Raw genomic sequence first — 14,634 nt, 5'->3', positions numbered from 1 at the left:
TGCTGACTGACTAAATACTTTTTTGCCCCACTGTACTTATGCTGGCTAACAGATGTAAATCATTCAGCTGCGGCAAGAAAGACTAAATCTCCGATCACTAAAAAATACTCGGAGGACCCCCGAGCGTGCTCGAGAAATCTCAAGTAACGAGTATATTTGCTCATTACTAATCATAATACATAGCTCAAATGCTGTACGACACCAAAATACAGCACTGTGCCGCTACAGAACCTCATACACCAATCCTCAGCAGCTGCAGAACATTATGCATACCCATCTGCTTTAGATTATCATACTATACACATTAGCTGCTGCAGAACCTCACAATACACATGCTGGATCAGGGATGGTGTCACCACCCGGCGCACTCGGACAAGTGCAGGGGCCCTGAGCAAGCGGCGGCACACTATGGGGTCCGTGAGTCGGGGAAGCCCGATGACAGCACTCGCACTTCTTCCCCCCCGTGCTTTAAACTGTTTGAATTACTCATCTCTCCTTGTTCCCCGCAGGCTGCAGGTCCGGGCTCTTGTGCGCCTCCTGACTCTGTGACGTCTCAGGGCAGATGGCATGATGACGTCACTATAGCATGCCCTCTGCGCTAAACACTGTAGAGAGTCGGAATAGGCTGAAGAGCCAAGACCTGCAGTCAGCGGGGAACAAGAAGAGGTGAGTATTTGATTATTTATTTATGTATGGAGCATTATATGGGGCCCATTCTATATGGAGCATTATATGGGACCCATTATTCTTTGTGGAGCAATATATGGGGCCCATTATTCTGTAGGAAGCATTTTAAGGGGTCCATTATTTTGTTTGGAGCATTATAAGGGGTCCATTATTCTATATGAAGCAATATATGGGACTCATTATTCTGTATGGAGCAATATATGGAGTCAATTATCCTATATGGAGCATTACAAGGGGCCCATTATTCTGTATGGAGCATTAGAAGGGGTCCATTATTCTGTATGGAGCAATATATGGGGTCCATTATTCTGTATGGAGCATTAGAATGGAAAGGGGTCCATTATTCTGTATGGAGCATTAGAAGAGGTCCATTATTCTGTATGGAGCAATATATAGGGTCCATTATTCTATATGGAGCATTAGAAGGAGTTCATTATTCTGTCTGGAGTATTAGAAGGGGTTCATTGTTCTGTATAGAGAGCTATATGGGGCCCATTTTTCTGTATGGAGCAATAAATGGGGCTCATTATACTGAATAGAGTAATATATAGGACTATGTTGTGCACAGAATACTGTATGGAGAACTATATGTATGGGGTCCATTATTCTATATGTAGCATTCTGTATGGAGCAATATATGGGGTCTATTATTCTGTATGGAGTATTATAAGAGGACAATTATTCAGTATGGAGCAATGTATGGAGTCCATTATTATGTATGGAGCATTATAAGGGGTCTATTATTCTGTTTGAAGCATTATAAGGGGTCCATTATTCTGTATAGAGAGCTATATGGGGCCCATTATTCTGTATGGAGCAATAATGGGGCTCATTATACTGAATGGAGTAATATATAAGACTATGTTGTGCACAGAATACTGTACGGAGGACTATGTGGTACCCATAATACTGTACGGAGGACTAATGTGGTGCTCGTAATACTATATGTAGGACTATGTGGTGCCTATAATACTGTATGGAGGACTATGTGGTGTCGATAATAATGTATGGAGCACTACATGGTCCCCATAATACTGTATAGAGGACTATACTGTCTTTCATGAAAACTTTTGAATCCCCCCAGGGCTCGCACTGTGCGCTACGAGGATTTGCCGGTTTCTGAGCCATTGTAGCATTTACAATAGATATCACTCATGTAATGTAAGAAGTAGGTGAAGTCTTTGGCAATGTACTAGACCTATATTTCTTATCTGTGCATCATGAATTGTAGTATGCGTTTAAGGAGCCCACTGAGACTCTTTCGCCTGGGGCCCACAAAAACCTGGAGCCAGCCCTGTGTTGGATGATCCAGAGCATCACAAGGCGACCCTTAGCTGAAAGAGACGTTTTTTTCCTGTTTAAATACAGCTCCGCTTTAAACTTTAAAAAATCGGTTCAGTGGTAGCTACAGCAGTGTTTTATAGGTAATGTTGTATTCCTACTATAAATGATGGAGAATATTCAGAGTCCTGGGCAGGGCCGGACTGGCCATCGGGCATTTCTGGCAAATGCCAGAACGGCCGGTTCCTGTAGTGGGCCGCTCGATCTATTGCTCCTTCATGCTGTCAGCTTGTGCATCCAGCAGCGCGCTGCTCTGGTAAAATCACTGCCGCTGTATGGGATGAAGTTCGCAGCTGCCGTCTGATGCCCTGGTCACCAGCTGCAGTGAGGTAACAGAGATGGGGAGGGGGAGAGGGGGAGAGGCGCGCTCTGCTCTTCTCTTCTGCTCCGACCCTGCCACTTTTACTGCAGCCGGTGATCAGGACATCAGACCGCCCACTTCCTCCTGTCCAGCGAGGCAGCAGGGACAGAAAAGATTTAGGAGCTGCTGTCTGATAACCTTAACGTGAGTGTCCCGAGCAGAAGACCAGGAAATACCGGAGTTGAAAAAAGAAGCTGCTAAAAGGCAAGCATTAATACAATTAAGAAAAAAAAAAAAAAGCTGTGTCCACTCTGCTCCAATGCCACTAAGGCCAGGTTCACACTGCGTTGCAGGCGTCCGTTAGACGGACTACGTTACACCACAGCATAACGCGGTGTAACGTAGTCCGTTAACGCCGCCATTCATTCCTATGACAGACGCATCGCTAGCGCACGCCCACAATGGTCGTGCGCTAGCGATGTGCCGTCATTGAGTGACGGACCCTGGGACACGGGCTGCAGCGTTTCCGAGTCCGTCACCGCTAGCGCAGACAGAGCATCTGCTAGCTCTATCTGCGCTAGCACGACGACATATCTACACTTGCATTAACAGCAGCCCGTTAACGCACGTGTTGAACGGGCTGCTGTTAACGCAATGTGAACCTGGCCTAAGGGTATGTTCCCACGGTCAGTATTGGCAGCGCTTTGGACGCAGCACATTCCCGCTCTGTCGTAAGCACTGCCGGCTTTTGTTCGTGCGGTGATTCCGCATGTGTTCATTGAACCATGCGGAATCACCGCATTCTAAACATTGGACGGTGATATTTATCTGGCAGAGACGGAGCGTCTCCGCCAGATAAATAGACATGCTGCGGTCTAGACAGACACACCGCATGTGCGTATACGCAGGGAAGCTGCGGGTGTCCCTGCATGCATAGTGGAGATGGGATTTCATAAAATCCCATCCACTATGGTGTAACATCTTTACACTGTGGATTGGGCACTGCGGCTGTACACAGTGTCCAATCCACAGCATTTACTGACCGTGGGAACATACCCTAACTCAAAAGAAAATCACTCCTGTGGTGAACTAGAACTCCCAGCATGCCATAGGAGCTTCTGTACATGCTGGGAGTTATAGTTCTCAAAGGGATAAGGATAATAGTCAACCATGTGACATAAATGGCACCTATGGGATCTTAAAGGGAATCTGATGGCTGATGCATGCTGCTTGTTCCACAGGTCGCATGTATCAGACATTGACTGTATGATTCAGAAAGGTATGGTTGACTCTGAAATGCTGCTGCTGTTTCAGGGAAAAAACACTTTAAAAGCTGCGGAGAACCACAGCCACACGGGTGACTAGTGAGACAGGCGGGTCCCTGGTGGCTTCTCCCCATCCGCTCCCACTGAGGGACAAGTTTCTTCCTGCGTGTGAGTACACACCAGTCATTGGCAGCCGGAGGGGAGAAGTCAGACATGTTTTTCTCTGTGATGCCGCAGCGTTTCAGAGACAAACATACCTGGCTTAGATCGTACAGCCAATACCGGATATGTGCTGCCCATGGGTCACACAGCACGTATCAGTGGTCAGGTTCACTTTAAGGGTATGTATAGATGTTCAGTATTAGGGTCTGTGCACACATTGCAGATTTGCCTGCGGATCTGCAGGGGACTGGACGCTGCGGATTCGCAGCAGTTTTCCATGCGTTGTACAGTACCATGTAAACCTATGGAAAACCAAATCTGCAGTGCCCATGCTGCGGAAAATACTGCACAGAAACGCTATGTTGTATTTTCTGCAGCATGTCAATTCTTTGTTCGGATTCCGCAGTGTTTTACATTCCTTTAAAGGAATCCGCAGGTGTAAAACGCAGGTGAAGTCTGCACAAAAACGCTAGAAATCCGCTGTAAATCCATGGGTAATCCGCAGGTAAAATGCAGTGCGTTTTACCTGCGGATTTTTCAGAAACTGAGCTGAAAAATCTGCAACGTGTGCATATAGCCTTAGGCAGCACTTTGGACGCAGCACATATCCGCTGTGTCCAAAACGCTGTTGGCTTCTCAGATTTTGGTGTGTTTTGGCGCTACATATTTTTGTTGCATCAAAAAGGCAGCATCTTACAGTTCATCAATGTGGATGGGATTTACCGTATAAAAATCTACTGCCCAATGGGCTTTTTTAAGCAGTGTGAACTAACCTGCAGTGAGTGCTTCAAATTCCCAACGTGTTCATTTTTCTTGCAGATATGCTAAACGTCTGTGCACATTTTTCCCATAGAAGCAAAATATAGCTAACTAGATGTTGGCCCGATTCTAACGCATCGGGTATTCTAGAACATGCATGTCCACGTAGTATATTGCCCAGCTATGTAGTAGATTGCCCAGCCACGTAGTATATTGCCCAGCCACGTAGTATATTGCCCAGCCACGTAGTAGATTGTCCAGCCACGTAGTATATTGCCCAGCCACGTAGTATATTGCCCAGCCACGTAGTATATTGCCCAGCCACGTAGTATATTGCCCAGCCACGTAGTATATTGCCCAGCCACATAGTATATTGGGCAGCCACAAAGTATACTGGGCAGCCACATAGTATACTGGGCAGCCACATAGTATACAGCACAGAGCCGCGTAGTGTACAGCACAGAGCCGCGCAGTATACAGCACAGAGCCGCGCAGTATACAGCACAGAGCCGAGTAGTATACTGCCCAGTCACGTAGTATATTGTCCAGTCACATAGTATACACCATATCCCTGTAAAAAAAAAAAAAAGAATTAAAATAAAAAATAGTTACATACTCACCTCCTGGAGCCTCCGGATCGAAGCGACCAGTACCCGATGCTTGTTGCACCTCTTGGAGCGGCCGGTACTTGATGCTCCTGGCGTGCTCCGGTCCCAAGAGTGCATTGCGGTCTCGCGAGATGATGACGTAGCGGTGTCGTGAGACCGCACGTCATCATCTCGCGAGACCGCAATGCATGCAGCGGTCACCGGGGCGTTGCGCGGAGCGGGAAAGGCCGGTTCCTGATCCGGGGGGGCCACCGGAGGGTGAGTATGTAACTATTTTTTATTTTTTTTATTATTTTTAACATTAGATATTTTTACTATTCATGCTGCATAGGCAGCATCAATAGTAAAAAGGTGGTCACACAGGGTTAATAGCAGCGTTAACCGAGTGCGTTACACCGCGGTCAACGCTGCCATTAACCCTGTGTGAGCGGTGAGCGGAGGGGTGTATGCGGGCGCCGGGCACTGACTGCGGGGAAGAAGGAGCGGCCATTTTCTTCTGGACTGTGCGCGTCGCTGATTGGTCGCGGCAGCTATGACAGGCAGCTGCCGAGACCAATCAGCGAATGAATAACCACGACAGACAGAAGGACAGACAGATGGAAGTGCCCTTAGACAATTATATAGTAGATGTGGTCACTTTGGACCAGACCATAGCACTATGGAAAGCGCAGCATCATCTTCATTGTCTACGAGACCCCGCTCTGTGTGTAAAGTAGCAACTTTCTTTGGTATTGCAACTAAGGCTGGAATCACACTAAGCATATAACATCAGATACAAGAGCATAGGATGCGATATGCCAATGACCCTTGGCTCCAGCTCTGAAGTGAGTGTCAGAGCTCTGTGCTCCGATCCTCCTTCTCCCTCTCACGTGGGAGAATCAGAGCACAGCTGCGGAGGAGAGGGAGAAAGTAATTTCTCCATCTCCTCCATTACCTTTCTCTGCATAAATCGGACTGCACTGGGATGACATCCAAATGCAGTCTGATGTTTCACATGCACCCATAGACCCGAATGTTGCTGCCTATCGCAGCATGCCGCGATTGTTCTCTCATGCCGAATCGACATGTGAAAATAATCGCAGATCTGAGCTGTACACATAGCACTCAGCCATGTTATAAGCTCATGTGACCCCGGCCTTGGAGCAATAATAATAATAAGAGTGAGCTGTAATACTGGACCATCTGGGACTGTATGTTTTATAGTCTTGTTAAACGCACCTCACATCTTATGACATACGGGTGCACAAATATATTCTATATTCACCATGTGACAAGTGGGCCTGTGTAACTTCAAATGCCAGGGCTGAATTTTAGTCCCAGTCCGGCTCTGGTCCTGGGATTTGTATCAAGTACTTTGTCTGCAGCCTCTTGCATGAACTCCTTGATCCACACTTATCTGAAGGGTTCATTACAAAATCTCCCCCTGTTGGGACCCCAAGATATCAACTCTAATCTTTAGAGAAACCTGGCAGTGATTGTTTAATCTCTCTGCAGCTCCACTATGAGAAAAAAATAAGTATGACACAGCAGCACCCATTCAACTCAATAGGATCATTGTGTAATGAGGAACCGATGGATCCTCCAAAGCAAAAAAGCTTTTCATAATTGCCCTCTGCTCTGGCCAAAAGATTAGGATTCTGAACAGAGGACCCCACCATTAACATGGTGATAGGGTATATGAGAATGAGGTTTCTAAACTAATGTCTATAGTCTTATGATTTACAGTAGGGGAGGAACATCATCCCATACATAGTGCTGAATAGGTTTTCACATACTTTCCTGTTATTAGTCTTGAGTTATGTAGACGTCACCATTCCACAATTGCCTGCTCCTATTTACGGTAATGTATTTAAACTTTGTTGCATAAGCTTAAACTTAATAATCGCTGACATGATGGATGTCAGTGCATGAAGTGAGAAGTCACTCATCCATCATGTTGTCAAAGTCCGAACAGGGAAGCCCATTTTATGAATAGGGTTTGGAAAATTGAGTTCTTGTGTTGTCATCCACTGCTGAATTCTATTGAGCCATTTTATCAGTTGTATCTTGTAGGAAAGCTGAGTATCTGCCAATATGGTTGTAATTGAGTTGCTAGAACGGTTGTTGAGCCAATCAGATATTTCCTCTCTGCTGGTCCCTTTCCACCTTTTCATGATGCCATTTCTCTATAATTCTAAATAAAACCTGCAACTCCATCCTCCTCATCCTCTTTCCCAATTTCTGGTTTACACTAGAAAATAATTTTTGTGGGATAATGGTGTTTCTGGACACGTGCGATACAATATGCATGCAATACTGTGTTACATAATGTTTATTTTTAGACCCTGGATAATTTTTTGTCTTTTCTGCTTAGGTTAGCTATAGGGCTCAGCAGAGTAACAGCAAGCATGCGGTGTTGAAGATGTCCATGGTCTGGCTCCTGGCCTTCTTACTATATGGACCAGCCATTATCACGTGGGAATACATTGCGGACAAGACTATAATTCCAGAAGGAGAATGCTTTGCTGAATTCTTCTACAACTGGTACTTCCTAATCACTGCTTCCACCATAGAGTTTTTCACACCCTTCATAAGTGTGACTTTCTTCAATGTTAGTATCTACCTAAATATTCAGAAAAGGACAAAAGCCAGGCTGGAGCTGATGCAAGAAGCTCACAGCCAAACCACCACTGATAATCCAAGGGTTGTGGCTGAGCCCATCATATCCAACTCTCTAAAATGTTGGAAGCTGGTACATAAAGGGTCGAAATCTAAAGATGCCGACAAGGCAACTTTGAAGGCAACTGAGGCTGAGATCTTGGAAAGGGTCAAAGGTGTCAAAAGAACCTCTCTAAATGGGACTCCATTGACTGTCCTTGGAAAAGCTAGAAGCACTAGGAGAAGTTTTGCCGAGTCCAGTTCTACTCCATCTCTAGAGAAACGTATGAGGATCGTTTCTCAAGGAATAGCCCAACGTTTTCGGTTATCGAGAGACAAAAAAATAGCAAAGTCATTAGCTGTTATTGTCTGTGTATTTGGGCTATGCTGGGCTCCTTACACCCTACTGATGATAATAAGGGCAGCCTGCAGAGGGCACTGTATTCCTGAGTATTGGTATGAAGCCTCGTTTTGGCTGCTGTGGGTAAACTCAGCAGTGAACCCCATGTTGTATCCCTTATGCCATTACAGCTTTAGAAGAGCATTTAGGAAGATTTTGTGTCCCCAAAAAATGAAACTCAAACAGAATAGCAAACTCCCCCATTGCTGGAAGTGAGGGAACTCATGGTTAAGGTAGATTGGATTCCATATTCTCGGGAGAGATGTAAGTATGAGTGGAAGAGGAAAAAATAAAGAGGCACAGTTCACAAAGGAGTTTAGATGAAGAAGTTGAGCAATCAGATGGAAGGATTTTAGGGACAATCAAGGATCGGGTGATTGGATCCATTAAATGCAATGAGATCACTTAGAGGAAGCCATTCAAGACCATAGCAGACAATGTTCCTTGTGAGGAACGTCTCATTTCATAGCTGCTTCACGTGGTGTCGTCGACTTTGAGTATAAGGATCATACAGGTGGAGGTATCTTCCCACCTCATGAATATAATACTAGTGTTTCCATCTATTGCTTATCTTATTCTTGTTCCTTATATAGTGCCATAATATACTGCAGCGCTGTACAGAAAATGCCCTCACATTGATCCTTCCCCTCATGGTGCTCAATTTTCTTATGCAGATATTGGCCAGTTACTATGTTTCTGCAGTTTAGGAGGAAGACAATGTAAATGGAGGAAACACCTGTGAGTACATGGAGTAACTCCCTGCAGATAGTACCCCTGGGTCATTATACAACCTTGATCCAAGGCAATAAAGCCAATAAGTAAACCACCAAGCCAGGCTCCATGCAAAAGAAGTATCATGCCCAAGAGAAAGGGAGGCGCAGAACGAGAAAAGAAGGCCCAAAATGAGTAAAGGAGGCCCTTTTACAAAACTTTCTTAGAATTAGGTATCCTCCCTGGGTGCAGCACTAGCTCTCTACCACTGAAGTCCCATTGACAGCACTGCAGTCAATCGCTGAGCTCAGCAGCTATGCCCATGTAGGTGGCACAAGCTGTAGAGCTCACTGATTGGCTGCAGCACTGTCAACATGATGTCAGACACCAAAGGAATGGTCGAGAGGTGGCAGGTTATATAAAAAATTTTTTATGACTATCACAGCTTCTAGCAGAGAGTTTTCCCCTTTTTGTTATATAGGTTTATTGCAAACTGAGCTGCTTTTCCAATACAGAGTATCTAATCACCTGCATACATATAGGCACTGTATAAAAGCTAAAATTCTGAATATCTGGATTTGCCACTAGAGGGAGCTTACTGCATACTGTGGTACTATTGAAAGACCAAAACCACAACAATAAGCAGCATGGCAGAAAATAAAGTTGTTCAAAATCCGAACTATCTATGCCACAAATGACCACATAGAGGGACTAGTCGCTAACTAATATAACAAAGAGAGATTATGGATCTCAAGGACCCAGAAAGAACGACCATATGCCCAAACAACGATGTATAAAAGGTTTAAATTTTATTATTTAACAACAATTATAGAAAAAAAAAATATATATATATATATATGTAAATATACATCACATTAATACGACACAGGTGACGTTAGGTGCTGCAAGATGTGCATGAACACCACAAGGAGCATACCAAGGGCGCACGGAGCCAGGAAACACAAACCCATCCATATAGAAATGATCAGCAGGGGGTAAAAGTGCCTCAAATTATAATACATACAGACACCCTGCTGAAACTAAGGTAGTTTCATCTTGCCTCTATAAACAGCAACCCAAAGGTCCGGGTATTGAAAAAAAAAAAAAAAAAACAGTCGACAAATGCCCATTACCTTTCTAGTAGCAAGAGTGGGTGAGATGTGTCCGGGGTCCGTGCGCCCTCCCCGACGCACGTTTCGGTAGTTCACCTTCCTGAGGTGCACGGACCCCGGACACATCTCACCCACTCTTGCTACTAGAAAGGTAATGGGCATTTGTCGACTGTTTTTTTTTTTTTTTTTTCAATACCCGGACCTTTGGGTTGCTGTTTATAGAGGCAAGATGAAACTACCTTAGTTTCAGCAGGGTGTCTGTATGTATTATAATTTGAGGCACTTTTACCCCCTGCTGATCATTTCTATATGGATGGGTTTGTGTTTCCTGGCTCCGTGCGCCCTTGGTATGCTCCTTGTGGTGTTCATGCACATCTTGTAGCACCTAACGTCACCTGTGTCGTATTAATGTGATGTATATTTACATATATATATATATATATATATATATATATATATTTTTTTTTTTCTATAATTGTTGTTAAATAATAAAATTTAAACCTTTTATACATCGTTGTTTGGGCATATGGTCGTTCTTTCTGGGTCCTTGAGATCCATAATCTCTCTTTGTGGTACTATTGAGTACAATGTATGAACAGTATGCAGTTGGCTTTTATGCTCCCGCTAGTGGTGGTTGTATGCATTTTATGTTTTTAATTTATTTCTATGCAGGGAGTTCGGGACTTTGTATGACAAAAACTGAGCTCTGACTACTATAAAGATATATTAGAAAATTAATCAGCACACAGCACAGAATTTACGAAAGAGGTGGGAAGGTGGAACAAGGGGAGGGAGTTGGGTGATAGAATACGTAATCACTAGCAACGGGTGCCCTTTTTCCTATATATGTACCCCTAGGAGTCATTTATAGGGCCTCTTTAACAACTGGTTGAATCTTCTACTGTGTAGATCAATGACTATGACACTAGGGCACAAACAGGTCAACCTCACTGAGGATATTGGAGAACCCCTAACTGCACCCATCCTACTACATCATAGCCGCTGTTTCCGGTATCCATCAGTTTCAGCGCAGCTTCTGAAAACAAACGGCTTTGAAAACTAACAATGTTGTGTTTTATATTGAAGTTTATGTCATATCCGTGTTCTCTGCATGTGACGAGACACAACCTAAGCAGGTGAAAAAAATGGCATCTGGATGTGAAGTGTCGTGTCTCTGTGCTCAACGTCTCTGAAACAATAAAGGATATTTTCTTATGATAAAATTGATTCTCCTAGATTCCAGCCAGGAACAGGTTACAATACTCCACCCAGACAAAGAGGTTTAAAACTGGATATAAAAAAGCCAGAGGAACTGACCTTTACATCTGCAAACTCCAAGGATTCAGGAGATTCTGCTAATTAAATAAAATATGCGTATTTTCATTAGGAATTTACTGTGAATGAGAATATTAGCCAGAGCTCCTAATAATGAAAAATTCCCATTGTCCCAAATTGTGGAGTCTGAAAAAATTGGGCCATGGGGGTCTTGAAGGGAGAGTGTTCTGTTTGGCAATCCCCTCTGTAACCGGCTGGGGAAATCTGCGCAGACCTCCAATGTAGTCCTCTCTCCAGAAAAGCTACATTGTTGGGAAGCAAATGGTGGGAAATTGGCCCACAGGCACAAACACCCTTCTGTTTTAGGTGGCCAAAACTTTGTTGCTTACAGTTAGGTCCATATATATTTGGACAGAGACAACCTTTTTCTAATTTTGGTTATAGACATTACCACAATGAATTTTAAACAAAACAATTCAGATGCAGTTGAAGTTCAGACTTTCAGCTTTCATTTGAGGGTATCCACAATAAAATTGGATGAAGGGTTTAGGAGTTTCAGCTCCTTAACATGTGCCACCCTGTTTTTAAAGGGACCAAAAGTAATTGGACAATTGACTCCAAGGCTATTTCATGAACAGGTGTGGGCAATCCCTTCGTTATGTCATTCTCAATTAAGCAGATAAAAAGCCTGGAGTTGATTTGAGATGTGGTGCTTGCATTTGGAAGGTTTTGCTGTGAAGTAAACATGCGGTCAAAGGAGCTCTCCATGCAGGTGAAACAAGCCATCCTTAAGCTGCGAAAACAGAAAAAACCCATCCGAGAAATTGCTACAATATTAGGAGTGGCAAAATCTACAGTTTGGTACATCCTGAGAAAGAAAGAAAGCACTGGTGATCTCATCAATGCAAAAAGACCTGGGCGCCCACGGAAGACAACAGTGGTGGATGATCGCAGAATAATCTCCATGGTGAAGAGAAACCCCTTCACAACAGCCAACCAAGTGACCAACACTCTCCAGGAGGTAGGCGTATCAATATCCAAATCTACCATAAAGAGAAGACTGCATGAAAGTAAATACAGAGGGTTCACTGCACGGTGCAAGCCACTCATAAGCATCAAGAATAAAAAGGCTAGACTGGACTTTGCTATAAAACATCTAAAAAAGCCAGCACAGTTCTGGAAGAACATTCTTTGGACAGATGAAACCATGATCAACCTCTACCAGAATGATGGAAAGAGAAATGTATGGCGAAGGCATGGTGCAGCTCATGATCCAAAGCATACCACATCATCTGTAAAACATGGTGGAGGCAGTGTGATGGCTTGGGCATGCATGGCTGCCAGTGGCACTGGGTCACTAGTGTTTATTGATGATGTGACACAGGACAGAAGCAGCCGAATGAATTCTGAGGTATTCAGAGCCGCCATACTGTGTGCTCAGATCCAGCCAAATGCAGCCAAACTGATTGGTCGTCGTTTCATCCTACAGATAGACAATGACCCAAAACATAAAGCCAAAGCAACCCAGGAGTTAATTAAATCAAAGAAGTGGAATATTCTTGAATGGCCAAGTCAGTCACCTGATCTCAACCCAATTGAGCATGCATTTCACTTGTTAAAGACTAAACTTCAGACAGAAAGGCCACAAACAAACAGCAACTGAAAACCACCGCAGTGAAGGCCTGACAGAGCATCAAAAAGGAGGAAACACAGCGTCTGGTGATGTCCATGAGTTCAAGACTTCAGGCAGTCATTGCCAGCCAAGGGTTTTCAACCAAGTACTAAAAATGAACATTTTATTTAAAATTATTGAATCTGTCCAATTACTTTTGGTCCTTTTAAAAACAGGGTGGCACATGTTAAGGAGCTGAAACTCTTAAACCCTTCATCCGATTTTAATGTGGATACCCTCACATGAAAGCTGAAAGTCTGAACTTCAACTGCATCGGAATTGTTTTGTTTAAAATTCATTGTGGTATTGTCTATAACCAAAACTAGAAAAATTTTGTCTCTGTCCAAATATATATGGACCTAACTGTATCACCCTCCTCCGCCCTCCTCCACTGTAATATTTGTATATTTCAAAGTTTCAGAAATTTAGTATTCTAAAAAATATTTCACTAGTCCTAGAAATTATTAATGTATCCAACTACAGCCAACATAGTGCACAATGTAAAAGGTGGAAAACATTTTACATATAAATATAATCAACATATAAAGTGGCATTTATAGCATTGCTTATCTTGTACTGATCCCGATTTACAGCAGAGTAGTGAGTGCAGCTCTGGGGTATAATACAGGATGTAACTCAGGATCAGTACAGGATAAGTAATGTACACAGTGACTCCACCAGCAGAATACCGAGTGCAGCTCTGGAGTATAAAACAGGATGTAACTCAGGATCAGTACAGGATAAGTAATGTATGTACACAGTGACTCCACCAGCAGAATAGTGAGTGCAGCTCTGGGGTATAATACAGGATGTAACTCAGGATCAGTACAGGATAAGTAATGTAATGTATGTACACAGTGACTCCACCAGCAGAATAGTGAGTGCAGCTCTGGAGTATAACACAGGATATAACTCAGGATCAGTACAGGATAAGTAATGTATGTACACAGTGACTGCACCAGCAGAATAGTGAATGCAGCTCTGGAGTATAATACAGGATATAACTCAGGATCAGTACAGGATAAGTAATGTATGTACACAGTGACTCCACCAGCAGAATAGTGAGTGCAGCTCTGCTCAGCTGCTACTCACTGTGTTGATTGTGGGTGCGGTCGCTGCTGAACCTGCAGTGTGCTCCTGAGCTCCTGGGAACCACCACCTCTCCACCCGGGGACCTGCTCTCTCTCTTACCCAGGGAGTGAGTGGGTTTCCTGGGATGAATGAGGGGGCCAAGTCCCAGGCTTCTGCTTCCCGGACCAGGCTGGCGGGGGGCAGAAGGAACCAGCAACCAGCCTGCACATCAGAAGATTTGGGGGTGAGACGCTCCACCAGGAGTCGCAGCAATGTGGCTCCTACTCCCCCCAGGTCTGCAGAGACCCAGAGAAGCCGCAAGGCTTCCATGGAGGAGAAGCCTGCTAGCGTGCAGGATGACGGCCCTTCCGGAGGAAAGCTGAGTGCTCACGGAGGTGAGGCCGACCTCACTGAGGAGGGTTGGGCGCTGCAGAGACCCCGGGAGTCTGTGTCCACCTATGCCTCCCGGGTCATGAGCCACCTTCGTGAGTATGAAGAAGCAAGCATGAGATTGAGAAGGCTCCGGGAGGAGCTGCGCTGCACAAGCGCAAAAGCTGCAGGAGCCTCCCGACCCAGGAAGACGCAATTCCAGGCTGAGGTAAAGAGGCTGAAGCTGGAAATTAATGACCTGGA

General features: G+C 44.4%; 1 protein-coding gene across 1 annotated transcript in view; it reads left to right on the top strand.

The window, feature by feature from the left end:
• The window catches only part of HRH3 (histamine receptor H3), a 50,384-nt gene extending 40,577 nt beyond the window's left edge, over window positions 1–9,807 (top strand). The window contains exon 3 of the mRNA XM_077252864.1: window positions 7,477–9,807. Coding sequence (XP_077108979.1) covers window positions 7,477–8,376 — 900 coding nt within the window. The 3' untranslated portion in view covers window positions 8,377–9,807. The remainder of the gene's footprint in view (window positions 1–7,476) is intronic.
• Window positions 9,808–14,634: the final 4,827 nt, after the last annotated feature.

The sequence above is a fragment of the Ranitomeya variabilis genome, chromosome 4 (genome assembly GCF_051348905.1).
Source record: "Ranitomeya variabilis isolate aRanVar5 chromosome 4, aRanVar5.hap1, whole genome shotgun sequence".
NCBI classification, from domain to species: domain Eukaryota; kingdom Metazoa; phylum Chordata; class Amphibia; order Anura; family Dendrobatidae; genus Ranitomeya; species Ranitomeya variabilis.
The sequence above is the reverse complement of the archived record's forward strand: the minus strand, read 5'-3'. Positions and strand labels throughout refer to the sequence as shown.